We start from the raw sequence: 17,098 nt of genomic DNA on the forward strand, positions 1-17,098 counted from the left end.
TTTTTTTTTTAATGTCCTATATATTACCTTTAAAGGCAAGACAAGCTGAACCGGCCATCAGAAAGGTCAAGCATCATTATTAGTTTGAGTGGAGATTCAGATTGTTACAAATACCCATGTATAAACTAGTATACTTATGTGTGAATTTATGTTGCAGCCTAAAACAAAAGAGAATGAGGAAGAATTGGAGCGGCATGCTCAGTTCCTGTTGGTGAATTTCAACCACATTCATAAACGCATTAGACGAGTGGCAGACAAGTATTTATCTGGGCTAGTAGACAAGTGAGTATCAAATGTACTTGGGTTTAAGTGTGTATTCTTGTCAGGTATGGTGCACATTAATAAAAATATAGTTCCTTGAAAGTTTAACTCATCATCTTCAGAACAAACTTAATCTTTATGGATTGAAAAATCACAGCTTAGACCTTGACTCCATAAACCTAACCACTGTCTCATCCACTTTTGACTCAATAGCTTCGTTGCGCATGAAACATTACATCACACGCAGTTGCACAGAAAACAGTCCTCAGAAGACACATTCCTTCATTGTTCACCTGAAAAATACCAAGCAGTGATCAATAAGTAAAGAAGTCCTTACTCTCATCACAAGACATTACAAACCCGCCCAGATATTCCGTAGTTATGTGCTTTCAGTTCTATGGGAGAAAAGCACTTTACAAATGTTGTATTGTACATTAGTGTGTGGAGAAATCTTTATCTTTTGTTTACATGTTTTAGCCATTTGACATTATTTCTTTACAGATTCCCTCATCTGTTGTGGAGTGGCACTGTACTGAAAACCATGTTAGATATATTGCAGACACTGTCCCTCTCACTCAGTGCGGTACGTATGGTTCTCAATGACTTGACATCACTAATACATCATAACTCCTCAGTAATACAGCTGAGAATTCCTTTCTGTTAATTGTAACCTATATATCTATAATGCAGTGGTGGTACACAGGGCCGGGCCGAAGCAGAGACGAGAGGGGCTCCAGCCTCAGGGCGTAGTGTAGGAGGGGCGCATCATTCACCTATTGTGTTTGAAGCAGAGCGAAATAAGAAAAGGGGACACATGGCAGTGACTGCAAGCCAGATACCTAGAGATTAAAGAGTATCTGTACTTTAAAAATTCTTACAATAAAAAGCATACCATTCTATTCATTATGTTCTCCTTTGCTGTTTCTGCCACTCCCTGCTGCAATCCTGGCTTGTAATTGCCAGTTTTAGGCAGTGTTTACAAACAAAAAACATGACTGCTAACCAACATGTGATAGGCTGAGAGAAGCTCAGTCTGTGACTCATAAAGAGCCTGGAGGGGGCGTGGAGAGGGTATGTATAACTTCTACCTATCACAGCAGAGCAGCACATTCCTGCCTGAGCTGACAAAGCTGACAAAGGAAAGAAGATTAGATTACATAACAGAGATAATACAGCCACTGTGCAACTAGGAAAGGCTGCAGTAAGACAGACCACATTAGAACAGGTATAGGAACTTATAGAATAGAAGAAATAAGGCCGAAAATTTTGTTACAGAGGCTCTTTAAGGTATTTTGGGGGTTGGGGGCCCTGGGGCGCCTCTTGGTCTAATAGCAATCAGAGTGTGATGGCTGGAGTGGGAGGGGTGGAGGGGCGCACTTTGGTGTCTCAGCCTTTGGTGCTGGAGGACCTTGTCCTGGCTCTGGTATGTCTAAATCATAGATATACTCAAACTTTATACTTGCTTAACAGATCAAAATATTTACTTCCTTCAGTTCAACACTATTCCTTTATATTATTTTCTTAAAAAGTATATTGGAAGTGAGTGATTTACACCTTGTTCTTGTTGAAGTAGCTCACTGCTGTCCAAAAAGGCTCTGTTTGCTCAGCATATGTAAGCCTTGCAATGTTACTAAAGGTGCCCATAAATTACTTCATTTGCAACATTGATATCTGCCCGATTGGATCATAATGATCAAACCTGGCCGAGAACGATGCAGCAATATAGCTGTCCAACTGATCGTTATGCTGTTGGGCTGTTAACCCCCTCCCCCCTCCATAGCAACAGATGTGTTGCTAGGCTTTAGGCTAGCAATGCATATGTACTGCACTCGAGCCCTGAAGTGTAATTGTGTGTGTGTGTGTGTGTGTGTGTGTGTGTGTGTGTATATGCACCTTTATACCAAAGAAATGTGAAACGATTGTACAATCAACATTGTATGGTGTATAGCTACCATTAACTATATTCTAGAGCAGGTACTAATGTCGGTTATTTATTATTCTTTGTAAAGCGGTGTGGAAATCATCTAAATGTCATTGTCATTTCTTTCAGGACATTCACAAGGACCAACCATATTATGACATTCCAGATGCTCCATACAGGATCACTGTCCCTGATACATATGAAGCCAGGGAGGTAAGGTCATCTCCCTCATGACAAGAATATGTATTTTACCTGCTACCTTATATTTGCATAAAGTACATCTGTCTGTGATATGTAATGCATAGCCTTTGCACACTGGGAATTTACATTAATCATTTATAATGATTTGCAGAGTATTGTGAAGGACTTTGCTGCTCGCTGTGGAATGATTCTTCAAGAGGCAATGAAGTGGGCACCATCAGTGACCAAATCCCATCTGCAGGTATTGTGCAGACATGTTGAGGAATGTTACACTAATCGAGATTGGAGCCAAGACAAGTGAAAACCATAGTGGTGTATTATATGCAATGAATAGTCAAACTTTACCCAACATTATATGGTAGGTAAGACATCTCTGAAATTTAGCCGGTTTGGGTTTATGTCTGTCCCCCCAAGCATTCCATACTTCTGTATTAAGGAGGGCTGCTGGTTAGTGTGAGATTAAGGTGGAACCTTCAATCCTCACCCCCTCAAGTTTGTGGGCATTACACCAGATACTGGCAAACCATACCATTATTATTTAGTATTTATATAGCAGCGAAATCTTACGCAGCACTCTACAGAGTATGTAGTTTAGTCACTGACTGACCCTCACAGTCTAATCCATACCATAGTCATGTCTATCGTGGTCTAGGGCCAATTTAGGGGGAAGTCAATTAGCTTATCTATATGTTTTTGGGATGTGGGAGGAAACCAGAGTACCCAGGGGAAACCCACCCAGACACAGAGAGAACATACAAATTCCGTGCAGCCAGTGCTCTGGCTGGTATTTGGACTGGGGACTCAGCGCTGCAAGGAGAGAATACAGTGGACTATAAAACTGGAATAGTGAAAAATGCAGTTTTTGAAAGAGCGGGTTATTAAAGGAGATTTCCTTTTAGTGCCACTGCAGATGTAATTACGTTATGCACTTATGTTTGCTGGCCTCCTACTTTACCATTGATTATAGTAGTGAATTACATGTTGTTCTTGGCACCAGTGATAGGCGTGAGCTCTTCATGGTGTGGGGTGGGGTCTAACTAGCCACTGATCTTCCACTGAGCCTCCTGCAATGCTTCATGGGCCACTGTCTCTAGTGCGCAGCAGGTTACTTTGCTGTAAATGCCTCACTGGAGACAGAGAAAACAGGAGAGCCGGCAGGTGAGAGATTGAAGTCTTTGAGGGCAAAGAATTATCAGGCAAAGTTGTGGCTGGCGTCAGACAATGCAGAGTCGACTGTATCAGTCAATGCTCATCTCTGCTGGCAGAGTAAGTAAAAAAGCAGAAATTGAAACAGGTAGTAGGCAAGGCAGCAAAAGCAGGCGGCAAGACAAAGTAATGAGCAGAGATAGCATCAGACTGGGAATGTCAGGAAGATGCAGGTAAAGGTATGTTCATGCTACACCCAAACTTGCGTTACTGGGAATATTCGAGGAACCGTCCTATAATAAATATACACAATACTTAATCCGTATTTTATGTTTCTATACGCGTAAGGAAATATTAAGAGTATGGAAGGGCGAGGCTACACCCTCAGTCAATATGTGGAAACGTACTATAAACCGGGCTCTCCCGCTATACCAAATGACATATAAAAACCGCAATTGCCCATTAAGATTTCACAAAATATGGGCACCATGGTGTGACAACCCCTCTACGAATGGGTCCAATTCGGAATCTGATTAATCTTTCCTTCCCTTCTGTGAGACAACAGCTGATCTAGGACAGACAAAGCTGTCGGGTGGTGGCGGAGGGTGAGCTCGGAGCCAATTTTCTCTTTTTTTCTTCTCTTTCCTTTCTTTTTCTCTTCTTTTTTTTTTTTTTTTTTTTTTTTTCTTCTTTCTACCTCTTTTCTCCTTACATACATTCTTTTGTTGAACCCTGGGCTTCCTACACACGATCTGTGTGGGCAACATCACATCTCTGATGGAATAGCAATCCTGACATATATGCGAGGGTTAGGTATATTTTTCCAGTAACCTCCAGGACAGGTCCACCATGAGACGACATAGGCTCCTCCCAGGAACAGGAAACGCCTCACTTGAGCACTCTATAAATTTTAAACTGACCCCACTAACCTCAGTTGACGTTTCCTGTTCCAGGAAAGAGTACTCTATGTCGCTCGCCGGTCCGTCTAGCCAGGTGTGCTGGGGACCTTTGGTTGGCGACGCATGGTGGACCGGCCTGGAGAGGAGTGGAGTCCGATGGGAGAAGGTTGCGCTGGTTACCTTCTACTGAGCGTTATGGCTGCCCGGGTGGTGGTGGTTCCGAGGACGCGAGCGGCGTCCATGATTCACTCGTGGCGGAGGCTGTGGCGCGCCGGAAGTGACGTGGGCCAATCCTGGGCGTCCGGAGGGACTGGCAGTGGGGTTGCCCTCAATGGCGGCGATCGGAGTGCGTACTTCCGCCCATACGCGACGTCACTTCCGGTCGGCGTGAGTGAAGAGACGCCGGATACCTGCATGGCTCGGCATTTCGTTTTGCGAGTGGAGCAGGATGGACGCTAAGCAGGAGCCGGGAAAGGTAAGATGGGCGGAAGGCTTGGTGACCTTTATGGTATGAGCCGAGGAGCCCCTATGCCGCGTCTATACTGAGGTCTGATTTAATGGTAGACATTAAGACACATGGCATGATTCTGCTTAAAGCGTTTGATCGGAGGTCTCTTGCGGGGCAGAAGTTACTTATCTATGTATATATTGAGTCTGTCTGAGGTTTGAATTCATACAAATGGTATATATATATACACATATATATATTTTGCGCATCTGGCTGTCATTTTGGTCGCTATTTCATTCAGATGGCTTATTTTGATTTCAAATCATGTTGTTTTCGGAATATATTGTATATTTCCTTCCCAGAGTACCTCAGTTAGGGTCTAGGTATTGTTTATTGATATACATGTACCTTTTTAATTTTTTGGTGTACGGACGGTCACTCTAATCACACTTTCAGTTCTTTATGCACCTGGGTGTCCTTATAGCTACAATTAGGGCACAGGATTGACATTTGGTCTTGTTTGTGTTTTATTATAGGGCACAGAGTCTGCTGACCCTTCAAAGCCCAGGAGGCGTTGCCCGCTCTGTGACACAAAACTTGCCCATACGTACACTAAACAATTTTGCCAACCCTGTTTTGTTAAATTGATTCAAGAACAATCAGGGGGTTTAAAAGAGGAAATTATGACAGCAGTTAAACAAGAAATGTCTGATACAATTAAATCTTTAAAGGAGGTTTTTTCTGCTGCTATGGTCCCACCTACAGATACGTCTAGTGCGGGAGCTAGTACGGCTGCACTGACATCCCCAGTACCTGGTACAGGTGAGACAGGGTCTGAACAGCCGGCAAAAAGTAAAAGTAAGAGTAAAACCTCCACTAAAAGACCTATTATTTCTTCCTCTGAAGATGAAGACATTGAGGAAAGGGAGGAAGAGGATGATAATGAATCTGAAATATCTTCAGCCAAGAGTATGGAGAGTATATCAGAGATAAAGAAGGTGTCTAGATTCAGATTTCTGGCTGATGAGACTGATCAACTTATATTGGCGATCAATAATACTTTAAAGATTGAGCCAAAGAAATCTGAACAACTATCATTACATGACAGATTGTATCAGGGAATGGAACCGGAGGAGCCACTTACATTTCCGGTACATAAATCTACAAAGAATACTATTCTGAGTCAATGGAGATACCCAGATAGGAAACTGTTTATGTCTAAGGGATTTATGAAAAGATTTCCATTTGCTGAGGAGGATGCCAAAGTATGGGATCGATGTCCAAGACTTGATGCAGCATTCTCTCAAGTCAATAAAGATAATGAATTAGCTTTTGAGGATCTGGGATATCTTAAGGATCCACAGGATAAGAAGGTGGAGTTTGCCCTTAAGAAAGCATGGACTTCAGCAGGAGCAAATTTTCGACCAGCAGCCGCAACAACATGTGTATCCAGGGTATTAGCCTTATGGGTAAAGGATGTTTAAGAGAAAGTACAGAGAGGAGCGTCTAAAGAGGAAATCCTAGAGTCATTAGAGGTGGTGTCAAAAGCTACGGATTACATAACGGACGCTGCAGCAGAAAACATAAGAGTGAATGCTAGAACATCTGCCTTAATTAATTCCGCTAGACGTAATGTATGGATAAAGAATTGGGAGGGCAGTCAGGCCTCAAAAGCAAGGGTTTGTAACATACCCTTTGATGGAGACCTGTTATTTGGGGCCCAGTTGGATGAAATTCTAGAAAGAACAGGAGATAGAAAGAAGGGATTCCCAAAGAAAAAGAAATTTATACAGAACAAGAGGTTCTTTAGAAAGAATAGACAGGAGGTCAGGGATAAGCCTCAGCAGAAGAGGAAGCCCTGGGCCATCAATAGAGAAGGAGTGAAGAGGAATTTTCCTTTTCGGAACCCAGAAAAACAGGAAAAGAAGTGACGCCAAAGAAAGAGTTGGGGGTCGTCTAACACAATTCTATACCCAGTGGACGGAGATAAGCAGAAACGATTTCATCCTCAATCTGGTAAATCAAGGGTACAAGATTCAATTTCAATCACTTCCAGGAAACAGGTTTGTTTCCACTCCTCTGCCAAGGGAAAAACAAAAGCGTCAGGCTTTACAATGCATCATAAAGAATATGATAGAGGAGAAAGTGGTTGTTCCGGTCCCGTGCGATCAACATCGCAAGGGATTTTACTCTACGATTTTTCTAGTAAAGAAACCGACGGGCAAGTTCAGGCTAATCTTGAACCTAAAACCTTTAAACCCGTTTGTGACTTATCAAAGATTCAGGATGGAATCGATTTTCTCTGTGAGAAACTTATTAACCCCCAACTGCGTCATGACGAATATAGATCTAAGGGACGCTTACTGGCATATCCCAATAAGAGACTCATCACAGAAGTTCCTCAGATTTGCGGTAAAACAGAAAGATTCATTTCAGCACCTTCAGTTCAGAGTCCTGCCATTCGGCATTTCATCAGCACCCCGCATATTTACGAAAGTAATGGGGGAAGTGATAAAGGACTTTCACGTGAAGGGAATTCTGGTAATTCCCTATCTAGACGACCTACTAGTAGTAGCAGACTCTTATCAGCAAGGAAAGGAGAACACGAAGAAGGTGCTAGATCAGCTTCAGGCTCTTGGTTGGCTGATAAATTGGGAGAAGTCGGTACTGAAACCGACATCAGAGATACAGTTTCTAGGAGTAGTCATAAACTCAGAAAAAGAAAGGATGTACTTAACAGAAGAAAAGAGGACAAAATTAAAGAGGATAATACAGGATTGTATAGCATATCCAAGCCTAACAATAAGAGAAGTCATGCGAATACTAGGATTTCTGACCTCAACATCTCCTGCAATCCAGTGGGCATTATTGCACACAAGACAGCTCCAATATTGGATGATGGAAGTCTGGAGCAAGAAGCAGGACGATTTGGAAAGAGAGGTAACATGTCCAGAGACAGTATTAAAATCATTGGAATGGTGGATGTCAGAAAGAATCCTAACCGAGGGAAGATTATGGATAATCCCAACACAGAGTTATATTACCACGGATGCAAGTCTCCTAGGATGGGGAGCTCATCTAGACGGGAAGATGTTCCAGGGAATCTGGCCAAGACTAATAAGACACCAGTCATCAAATTACAGAGAACTAAGAGCAGTAAAAGAGACATTACTACGAACAGTACAGTTACTGAAGGGACAGCATGTACAGATCAGGACAGACAATACGACGGCAGTAGCTTACATAAACCGCCAGGGCGGGACAAGATCAAAAAAGCTTCTAGACCTGACAATAGAAATCCTAGCAATAGCGGAAGAAAATTTCCTATCCTTATCAGCAGTCCACCTAAAGGGTTCCTTAAACAGCATGGCGGACTTTCTGAGCCGACACAGACTTTCGAATTCCGAGATGGAAATATCCAAGAAGGTCTTCAGAACCTTAGTCAGGAGATGGGGTCGGCCTCAGCTGGACATATTTGCGAACAGAAGAAACACAAAATGCAGAAGATTTTATTCCTTAAATCCAAGAGAGGGGGCGGAGGCAGTGGACGCGCTCAGCCAAAATTGGACCTTCGAGAAGGCATATGCGTTCCCACCAATCCAGCTGATACCTCGAGTGTTGCAGAAATTAATGCAGACCAGAGCAACATTAATCTTGATAGCTCCAGACTGGCCAGGGAGAAGCTGGTATCCAATTCTCCTGAAGATGAGGCTGGAGGGACCAGTGAGACTCCCGCACGGAAGGGTACTGTCCCAGGTGCAGACAGTAAGTGTAAATTACATACCAAATCTAAACCTGTCTGCCTGGCTTCTGAGAGGTCTCCTTTAAGGAAAAGAGGGGTTTCAGAAAGAGTTATCACTACACTTCTGGACTGTAGAAAGAAGATAACCAGGAAGATATACTTGAAATACTGGAAGACTTTCAACATGTGGAAGGAACAATCAGGGTTTTCTGGAGGAATAATACCCACAGTGTTAGAATTTCTACAGGACGGAGTAGAGAAGAACATCGCTCTCAGTACATTGAAGGTACAGGTGACAGCAATATCTACTTATCTGGACAAAAAATTATCAAACGATCCCCTTATCATTCAGTTCTTTAGGTCTATAGAAAGAAAGAAGCCTATAATCAATAGGAGAGTTCCTTCTTGGGACCTATCCTTAGTATTAAAAGTTTTAAAGGGAGACCAATTTGAACCAATAACGGAGATTCCGTTAAGACAATTAACAATGAAGGTTATCTTTTTAGTAGCTATTACTTCGGCCAGAAGAGTGAGCGAGCTGGAGGCCTTATGCTGTGACGAACCCTTTTGTCTAATGTTTAAGGACAAGGTGATATTAAAGACATGTGAGGAATTCCTTCCTAAAGTAGCTACTAAATTTCATAGATCACAGGAAATTGTACTACCATCATTCAAGGAAGAGCCATCCTTGGATGTCAGAAGGTCCCTTATAGCTTATTTGGATAGAGTAGCAGATTTCAGAGAATCAAGAGCTCTATTTATCAATACCACAGGAGCTACAAAGGGTAGAAAGATGTCTAAAAGAACTATAGCCAAATGGATAAAGATATGTATAGAAGAGGCCTATAGGTTAGCAGGATCTACACTGCTAGGTACAGTTAGGGCTCACTCAACTAGGGCAGCTGCCACATCATGGGCCTACAGAGCGGGTGCTACGCCAGAAGAAATTTGTAGAGCCGCTACGTGGTCAAGTATGGGCACCTTCTCAAGACATTACAGGGTGAATCTGATGACTGCAAGACAACAATCCTTTGGGGAGAAAGTTCTACAGGCAGTCGGCCCACCCTAGAATTGGTAAGATCTACTTGCTCATCTTCTCATGGTGGACCTGTCCTGGAGGTTACTGGAAAAACCAGTGTTAGTTACCTGGTAACATCCTTTTTAGTAACCTCCAGGACAGGTCCGTAACCCACCCAGATAACGGGATATATATAAAGGTGTATATATAGATATATGTATGGAGATGTATATAGTTATCTATGTATGTAGTTAAGTTTTAGGTACATTGTTGAATGACCCTCTTTCTGGTTAACAGTTCTTGTGGTTGACTGAGGTTAGTGGGGTCAGTTTAAAATTTATAGAGTGCTCAAGTGGGGCGTTTCCTGTTCCTGGGAGGAGCCTATGTCGTCTCATGGTGGACCTGTCCTGGAGGTTACTAAAAAGGATGTTACCAGGTAACTAACACTGGTATATATCCGAAACCACATCTTTTTTGTTATTATGCATGAGACTGTAGAAATGCCCTTCGGATCAATGTACAATATTAATATTACCTGTCCTACCTATGATTGCATTGCCCAATGTGATAAGAATGTAAATAAGTTATGCTTTCCCGTGTGTGGGAGATCATTGTTTTCTTGCTGTATCTGTCTTTCTGATGTTTGTGTTTTCAAAATAAAAATTGATTTGTTAAAAAAAAAAGGTATGTTCATGCAAATGTTATGGTAATTTTATATAAATAAATTCAGCTTGCAAAGGGGATCAAGGGGACCAGTCAAATGCAGCAGTCTCTGTGTTTGAGTGGTCGATTTTCAAGATATATACATTTGCATAAAACTATTTTATGCAGATGCATCAATTGAGAATTATCTGCATCTCATTAACAATTTTTTCACCAGAGTAAATCATAGTTTCTAGCACCAACCAAAATGCTCAAAACTGTTTGCACTGGTTGCAACCAATACAGGTCCTTCTAAAAAAATTAGCATATTGTGATAAAGTTCATTATTTTCTGTAATGTACTGATAAACATTAGACTTTCATATATTTTAGATTCATTACACACAACTGAAGTAGTTCAAGCCCTTTATTGTTTTAATATTGATGATTTTGGCATACAGCTCATGAAAACCCAAAATTCCTATCTCAAAAAATTAGCATATCATGGAAAGGTTCTCTAAACGAGCTATTAACCTAATCATCTGAATCGACTAATTAACTCTAAACACCTGCAAAAGATTCCTGAGGCTTTTAAAAACTCCCAGCCTGGTTAATTACTTAAAACTGCAATCATGGGTAAGATTGCCGACCTGACTGCTGTCCAGAAGGCAATCATTGACACTCTCAAGCAAGAGGGTAAGACATAGAAATAAATTTCGGAACGAATAGGCTGTTCCCAGAGTGCTGTATCAAGGCACCTTAGTGGGAAGTCTGGGAAGGAAAAAGTGTGGCAGAAAACGCTGCATAACGAGAAGAGGTGACTGGACCCCAAGGAAGATTGTGGAGAAGGACCGATTCCAGACCTTGGGGGACCTGCGGAAGCAGTGGACTGAGTGTGGAGTAGAAACACCCAGAGCCACCGTGTACAGGCATGTGCAGGAAATGGGCTACAGGTGCTGCATTCCCCAGGTCAAGCCACTTTTGAACCAAAAACAGCGGCAGAAGCGCCTGACCTGGGCTACAGAGAAGCAGCACTGGACTGTTGCTCAGTGGTCCAAAGTACTTTTTTCGGATGAAAGCAATTTTTGCATGTCATTTGGAAATCAATGTGCCGGAGTCTGGAGGAAGACTGGGGAGAGGGAAATGCCAAAATGCCTGAAGTCCAGTGTCAAGTACCCACAGTCAGTGATGGTCTGGGGTGCCATGTCAGCTGTTGGTCCACTGTGTTTTATCAAGGGCAGGGTCAATGCAGCTAGCTATCAGGAGATTTTGGAGCACTTCATGCTTCCATCTGCTGAAAAGCTTTATGGAGATGAAGATTTCATTTTTCAGCACGACCTGGCACCTGCCCACAGTGCCAAAACCACTGGTAAATGGTTTACTGACCATGGTATTACTGTGCTCAATTGGCCTGCCAACTATCCTGACCTGAACCCCATAGAGAATCTGTGGGATATTGTGAAGAGAAAGTTGAGAGACGCAATACCCAACACTCTGTATGAGCTTAAGGCCGCTATCGAAGCATCCTGGGCCTCCATAACACCTGAGCAGTGCCACAGGCTGATTGCCTCCATGCCATGCCGCATTGAAGCAGTCATTTCTGCAAAAGGATTCCCGATCAAGTATTGAGTGCATAACTGAACATAATTATTTGAAGGTTGACTTTTTTTTGTTTTAAAAACACTTTTCTTTTATTAGTCGGATGAAATCTGCTAATTTTTTGAGATAGGAATGTGAGGTTTTCATGAGCTGTGTGCCAAAATCATCAATATTACAAACAATAAAAGGCTTGAACTACTTCAGTTGTGTGTATTTGAATATAAAATATATGAATGTCTAATGTTTATCAGTACATTACAGAAAATAATGAACTTTATCACAATATGCTAATTTTTTGAGAAGGACCTGTAAATGGTGTAATATTGGTTCAGAGCAAAAGGAATACGCAAAACCACAACATCGCATGCCCGTGCCCTCTAGACCATTCTTGTCAGCATACTTTGAAAATAGCCGTGGACAAATTTTGTTGCAGGGTGAAGCCAAAAGACAGCTCACCCTGCGTCCGCTGAAAACTCCTAGGTGGAGATCACGCTATTCCCCCTCCAAGTTGTAGTAACTCAGGGGGAGACACATAATTCAAAGACTTAACAACGAAAGTTGTTTAGGCAATACCTTTAATGACTAACTGTACAAGATTCCTTTGCAAGCTTTCGAAACTTTAAGTTTCTTCTTCGGGCATGTTTCAGAACTGGATCAGAACCATACCATGATTGGTCCATTTTCAAGATATATACATTTGCATAAATGTATATATTGTATGTAGGTATGGTTCTGATCCAGTTCTGAAATATGCCTGATAAAGAAACTTAAAGTTTCGAAAGCTTGCAAAGTTATCTTGTACAGTTAGTCATTAAAGGCATCACCTAAACAACTTTTGTTGTTCTGTCTTCGGATTCTCTCCATGACTAATACCGGACCACGCGCGCACACATAATTCAGGCACTGGCAATTGCTGGAGGCCGAATTACCATTTTTTTATTTTGAGCTCTGGCAATCGCCATCACCCAAATTAGTCACTGAGCGCCGCCATAGCCTTAATTACAGCCTAGGGTGACGCCCAAATCATCGGCACAGCTCTGCGCCGAAGTTAGCTGTCTCGTCCTGTCAGGTGTGTCATAACCAAATGCTTATTGCTCTCTTTTAGCATATTTGTGGATAAGGTCTATTTAAGAAAAGTATATATGGAATATGTTGGCGCTTTTTAAATCAATAATAATAATATACCTTTTAATATTCATTTTGCTGTATGTAGACATAAGCTAGGGCTTTCGTTAAACATGAAACCTTCTCAAGTAAACTGTTTTGTGTTGTGTGTTCCCTTTATGTGACTTTCAGGAATACTTGAATAAGCACCAGAACTGGGTATCCGGCTTGTCTCAGCACACAGGCCTTGCCATGGCTACTGAAAGCATATTGCACTTCGCTGGCTACAACAAACAGAATACAACCTTAGGGGTAATGTGCTATTGTTGATTTGATTGTGATTATGCATTTATAATGGTCACCATATAGAACAGTGGGTATTTTTGTCAGTATAGAAGAAAACCCAAGGAAACCCAAAACTTTCTGGGAACAAAAGATTTTTGCCTTAAAGTGTACCTGAGGTGTTGCAGGAGAGAAAATTGATTCTGGAGCTTCTTCCAGCTCCCTCCGGCCTGATCGCTCCCTCGTCGTCCCCGCCGCTTCTGCAATCGACCCAGTAAGCTGTTCACTCAGGGCCAGGTCTGGCTGCACGCTCCCCTGTCGTGCTCCCTTGTCCGGGAGCATTCTGCGCCAGTGAAGAACGCTTCCAGCGATGGAGGTGCGCTCACAGCCAGGGATGCGCAATTGGCTCCAGACCAGCAGACTTACCAGAGCCAATTGCGGTCGAACGAGGAGGCGGCAGAGGACCGTGAGTGTGCGATCAGACTGGAGGAAGCCCCAGGCATGTATACATTTTATCTCTTGCTCCATCTCAGGTTTACTTTAAAAATAATTGTTTGACATGGATGATTTCCACTGGTCTGTCATAAAAAAAAAAATTAAAACAAAAAGTAGTATCTAGTGTCCTATTGTTTCCCAGTCAACAGAGGGTTTTTACATTATAGACCTCTTTAAAGGAGAACTGTAGTGAGAGGGATATGGAGGCTGCCATATTTATTTCCTTTTAAGCAATACCAGTTGCCTGGCAGCCCTGATGGTCTATTTGCCTAAAGAAGTGTCTGAATCACACCAGAAACAAGCATGCAGCTAATCTTGTCATATCTGTCTAAATTTGTCAGAAACACCTGATCTGCTGCATGCTTGTTCAGGGCCTATGGCTGAAAGTATTAGAGGCAGAGGATTAGCTGAATAGCCAGGCAACTGGTATTGCTTAAAAGGAAATAAATATGGCAGCCTCCATATACCTCTCACTACAGTTCTCCTTTAACAGCGTTACCTGACTGAGGGGAAATCAAAATGAGACCAGCCAAGTGTTGTTTCAGTTGAAAAAGCTGTTTGCAGAGCGTGTGCAAATATTTTTTCAAGTGTTTTAAATTTTGAAATATTTGTCAGTCACAGTGACATCTACTGCCCATAAGTATTTACTGCACCCCAACAAACAGCAAAACTCATACTTGACTATCATTTGGCTATCTGAAAAACAGACTATTGATTGTTTGTTCTTGGTAATTAGACTCTGATACAAGTTCCTAAGCCATGATAATGTAATTCATCTTGTGCATCAACCTTTCTGTTTCTTGTTGCTTTAGAGTATTAGTGTGCTCATTATCAGTTAAATCAATTTGTTTTATAAAGTAAGTTATTTTTTTATTCTGAAACCTTGTTGCTAAAAACTCTCCTTCCTCATCATTTGTGCCTCTTCCCTCCCCTCCCACCCATAGCTATACATTTTAACAATGACTGCTGGTGACATTACTCCTTGTGCTTGCTGTGAGGCTGGGGAAACAGTGGCAGGGCTGAGAATGGTCACACCTCCCATAATACTCTGTGCTCCTCCTCATGCATCAATGGCCTTCTCCTTAGTTTAATACGATACATATTCAAACCCTACCCACCAGCCACCTTTCTGCCAGCAGCATTACTGCTTGCTACATTGTACACTGGGACTGTGGCTGGAGCAAGTTCCTGACTTGTTACAGACTTGTAGCCACATACTGTTGGAGAGTTAGGGCCCGTTCACACTGCACGCGTTTCCAGCCGCGTTTTGGAAACGCGTGCAGGTGGCTAAAATGCACGACATTACATTGCATAGAGTGCAATGTCTGATGTTCACACTGCATGCGTTCCGGTCCTGTGCGGTCCGGGAACGCATGCTGCACGCAGATTTTGCAAAAACGCATGGCTGTCCCATTCACTTTTCAGTGATGGGATCAGCCACGCAACGCACACAAACGCGGATGGCCATGCGTTCGTACGCGTTGCGGTCTGCACGCGTTCCGCACGCATGGCCATCCGCATTTCTGATCTGAACGGGCCCTAATGGGAAGGTGGCTGGGAGTAACAAAAAGTAACAAAAGAGTTCCCTGGAACGTACATAATGTTCTGCAGCCGCAGTCCTAGAAGCACAGTTGGAACGAGCGTTTTTAGCATTGCAGTTCCATTTTTAAAATATTGCAGTTCCATTTTTACAATAAACCTGTTTATATAAGGCAATGGCTTTAGATTTGGTGATGTGATATTTGATTTATAAATCTAGATTGCATATTGAAATAGAACGATGGTTTTTTAGTACAGGTAGACATCATTACTTGCTAAAGAGACTTTTTTTTTTTTAAATGTATATTCTGTAGATTCTCAATAACTCATGTGATAACAGGAAGACTGTGCCTTCAATTTGCCTTCCTCTGTGTATGTGAGAATTACTGTTGTGTCCCCCTGCCCCACCCCCACAATGTTAGCCCTGCTTTGCTCTTTCGCTGTAGTTATTTGCAGTTGAAGCAATAAATATGACGGTTTCCAAAGGTAACACGCAAAACACTTCCCACACATGAGGACTCTTATGCTGGGAATACACGGCTTGATTCTGAGCCATTAAGATGGTTAGATAAATTCCGACATGTTTGATCACCGTTCGATCGTTTTGCTGCTCCTTTCACCATTGAAGCTAATTGAAAAAAGATAAGAAAAACGAGTTGAAGATAAGAGAATCGAGCGGGCAAAGCGATCAGGCGCAGAATCGAGAGCCAGAATCGACCTGTGTATTGCCAGCATTACAGAAAAACAGTTTAGATTAATTGAAGACTGAAGCCCACAAATCCTGTCCTCCATATCACATGACTAGAGGTGATAACAGTTGGCCAGTGAGTGAAACCCTGTTTGCCGTTGCTACCACACATGTAATTATCTCTTGAGTTTATTTTCAGTTCAAGTTTGCCCTGATCTCGCCCATTTGTTCTTTGCTTTTAACTGTACATTCCAGCCTTTAGAGTGTGGCACACTTTTATATAGAAGGTTTGACCTCTTATTGAGGTTAGAATTTCCACTTAATCTGTATTTAGTCACCTCATTTGAACTGAGGACAATTCAATTGGATCAGTCAGGGGCGCCTCTAGGCATAGGCAGTACAGGCCATTGCCTGGAGTGCCATTGGTCCTGGGGGGGGGGGCGCCATGTTGCTGGATTATGCCCCGCCTCCAAATTAAGCCCCACCCTGGTATAAGCCCTGCCCCATGAGTGTTTTATTACTTGCTTCTGCTGCATCGATTTAGCGCAAGTTGCAGGCAGCTGCCACCTCTGTGCTTCTTTCTTCTTTGTGCCTCCTTCTATCCCTTTTGTGCCTCCTGTCTCCTTGTGCCTCCATCAGTCCCTTGTGCCATGTCTGACCCCGTCTGTTATTCTGTCTCCCTTTGTGCCTCCTTATGTCCCCTTTGCCTTTATATGTCCCCCGGTGCTACCTCTGCCCCCGTTTCCTCCTTTACTCCCACTCTGCCTCCTTCTGTCCTCCTGTGCCTCCCTTTGTCTCTTCAGTCCCCATGTGCCACTTCTGTCCCCTGCGCCTTCCTCTCTCCCCGCTTCTGTCCCCCTCTGGCTTTTTCTGTCTCCCAGTGCCTCCTTACATCCCCCTCTGCCATCTTCTGTCCCCCTTTTGTGTCTCCTTCTGTCCCCCTTTGTGCCTCTTATTGTCTCCCTGTGCTTCCTTCTGCCCCCATTTGTGCTTTTGTCTGTCCCCCATTGTGCCTCCTTCGGTTCCCTGTGTGCCACCTTCAATCCCCCTGTGTGTCCTTCTTTCCTCCTGTGCCTCCTTTTGTCCCCCTTTGTGCCTCAATCTGTCCCCATTG

The 17,098-nt window shown here is 42.8% G+C and overlaps 1 protein-coding gene across 5 annotated transcripts in view; it reads left to right on the forward strand.

The window, feature by feature from the left end:
• LOC137522841 (phosphatidylinositol 4-kinase alpha) overlaps positions 1 to 17,098 on the forward strand; it is a 179,153-nt gene that overhangs the window by 109,143 nt on the left and 52,912 nt on the right. For all 5 annotated transcript variants that reach the window (XM_068242974.1, XM_068242980.1, XM_068242988.1 and 2 more), the window contains exons 25-29: positions 158 to 282; positions 763 to 844; positions 2,312 to 2,395; positions 2,535 to 2,624; positions 13,173 to 13,292. In XM_068242974.1, coding sequence (XP_068099075.1) covers positions 158 to 282; positions 763 to 844; positions 2,312 to 2,395; positions 2,535 to 2,624; positions 13,173 to 13,292 — 501 coding nt within the window. The remainder of the gene's footprint in view (positions 1 to 157; positions 283 to 762; positions 845 to 2,311; positions 2,396 to 2,534; positions 2,625 to 13,172; positions 13,293 to 17,098) is intronic.

This window comes from Hyperolius riggenbachi, chromosome 1 (assembly GCF_040937935.1).
Source record: "Hyperolius riggenbachi isolate aHypRig1 chromosome 1, aHypRig1.pri, whole genome shotgun sequence".
Lineage (NCBI taxonomy): Eukaryota > Metazoa > Chordata > Amphibia > Anura > Hyperoliidae > Hyperolius > Hyperolius riggenbachi.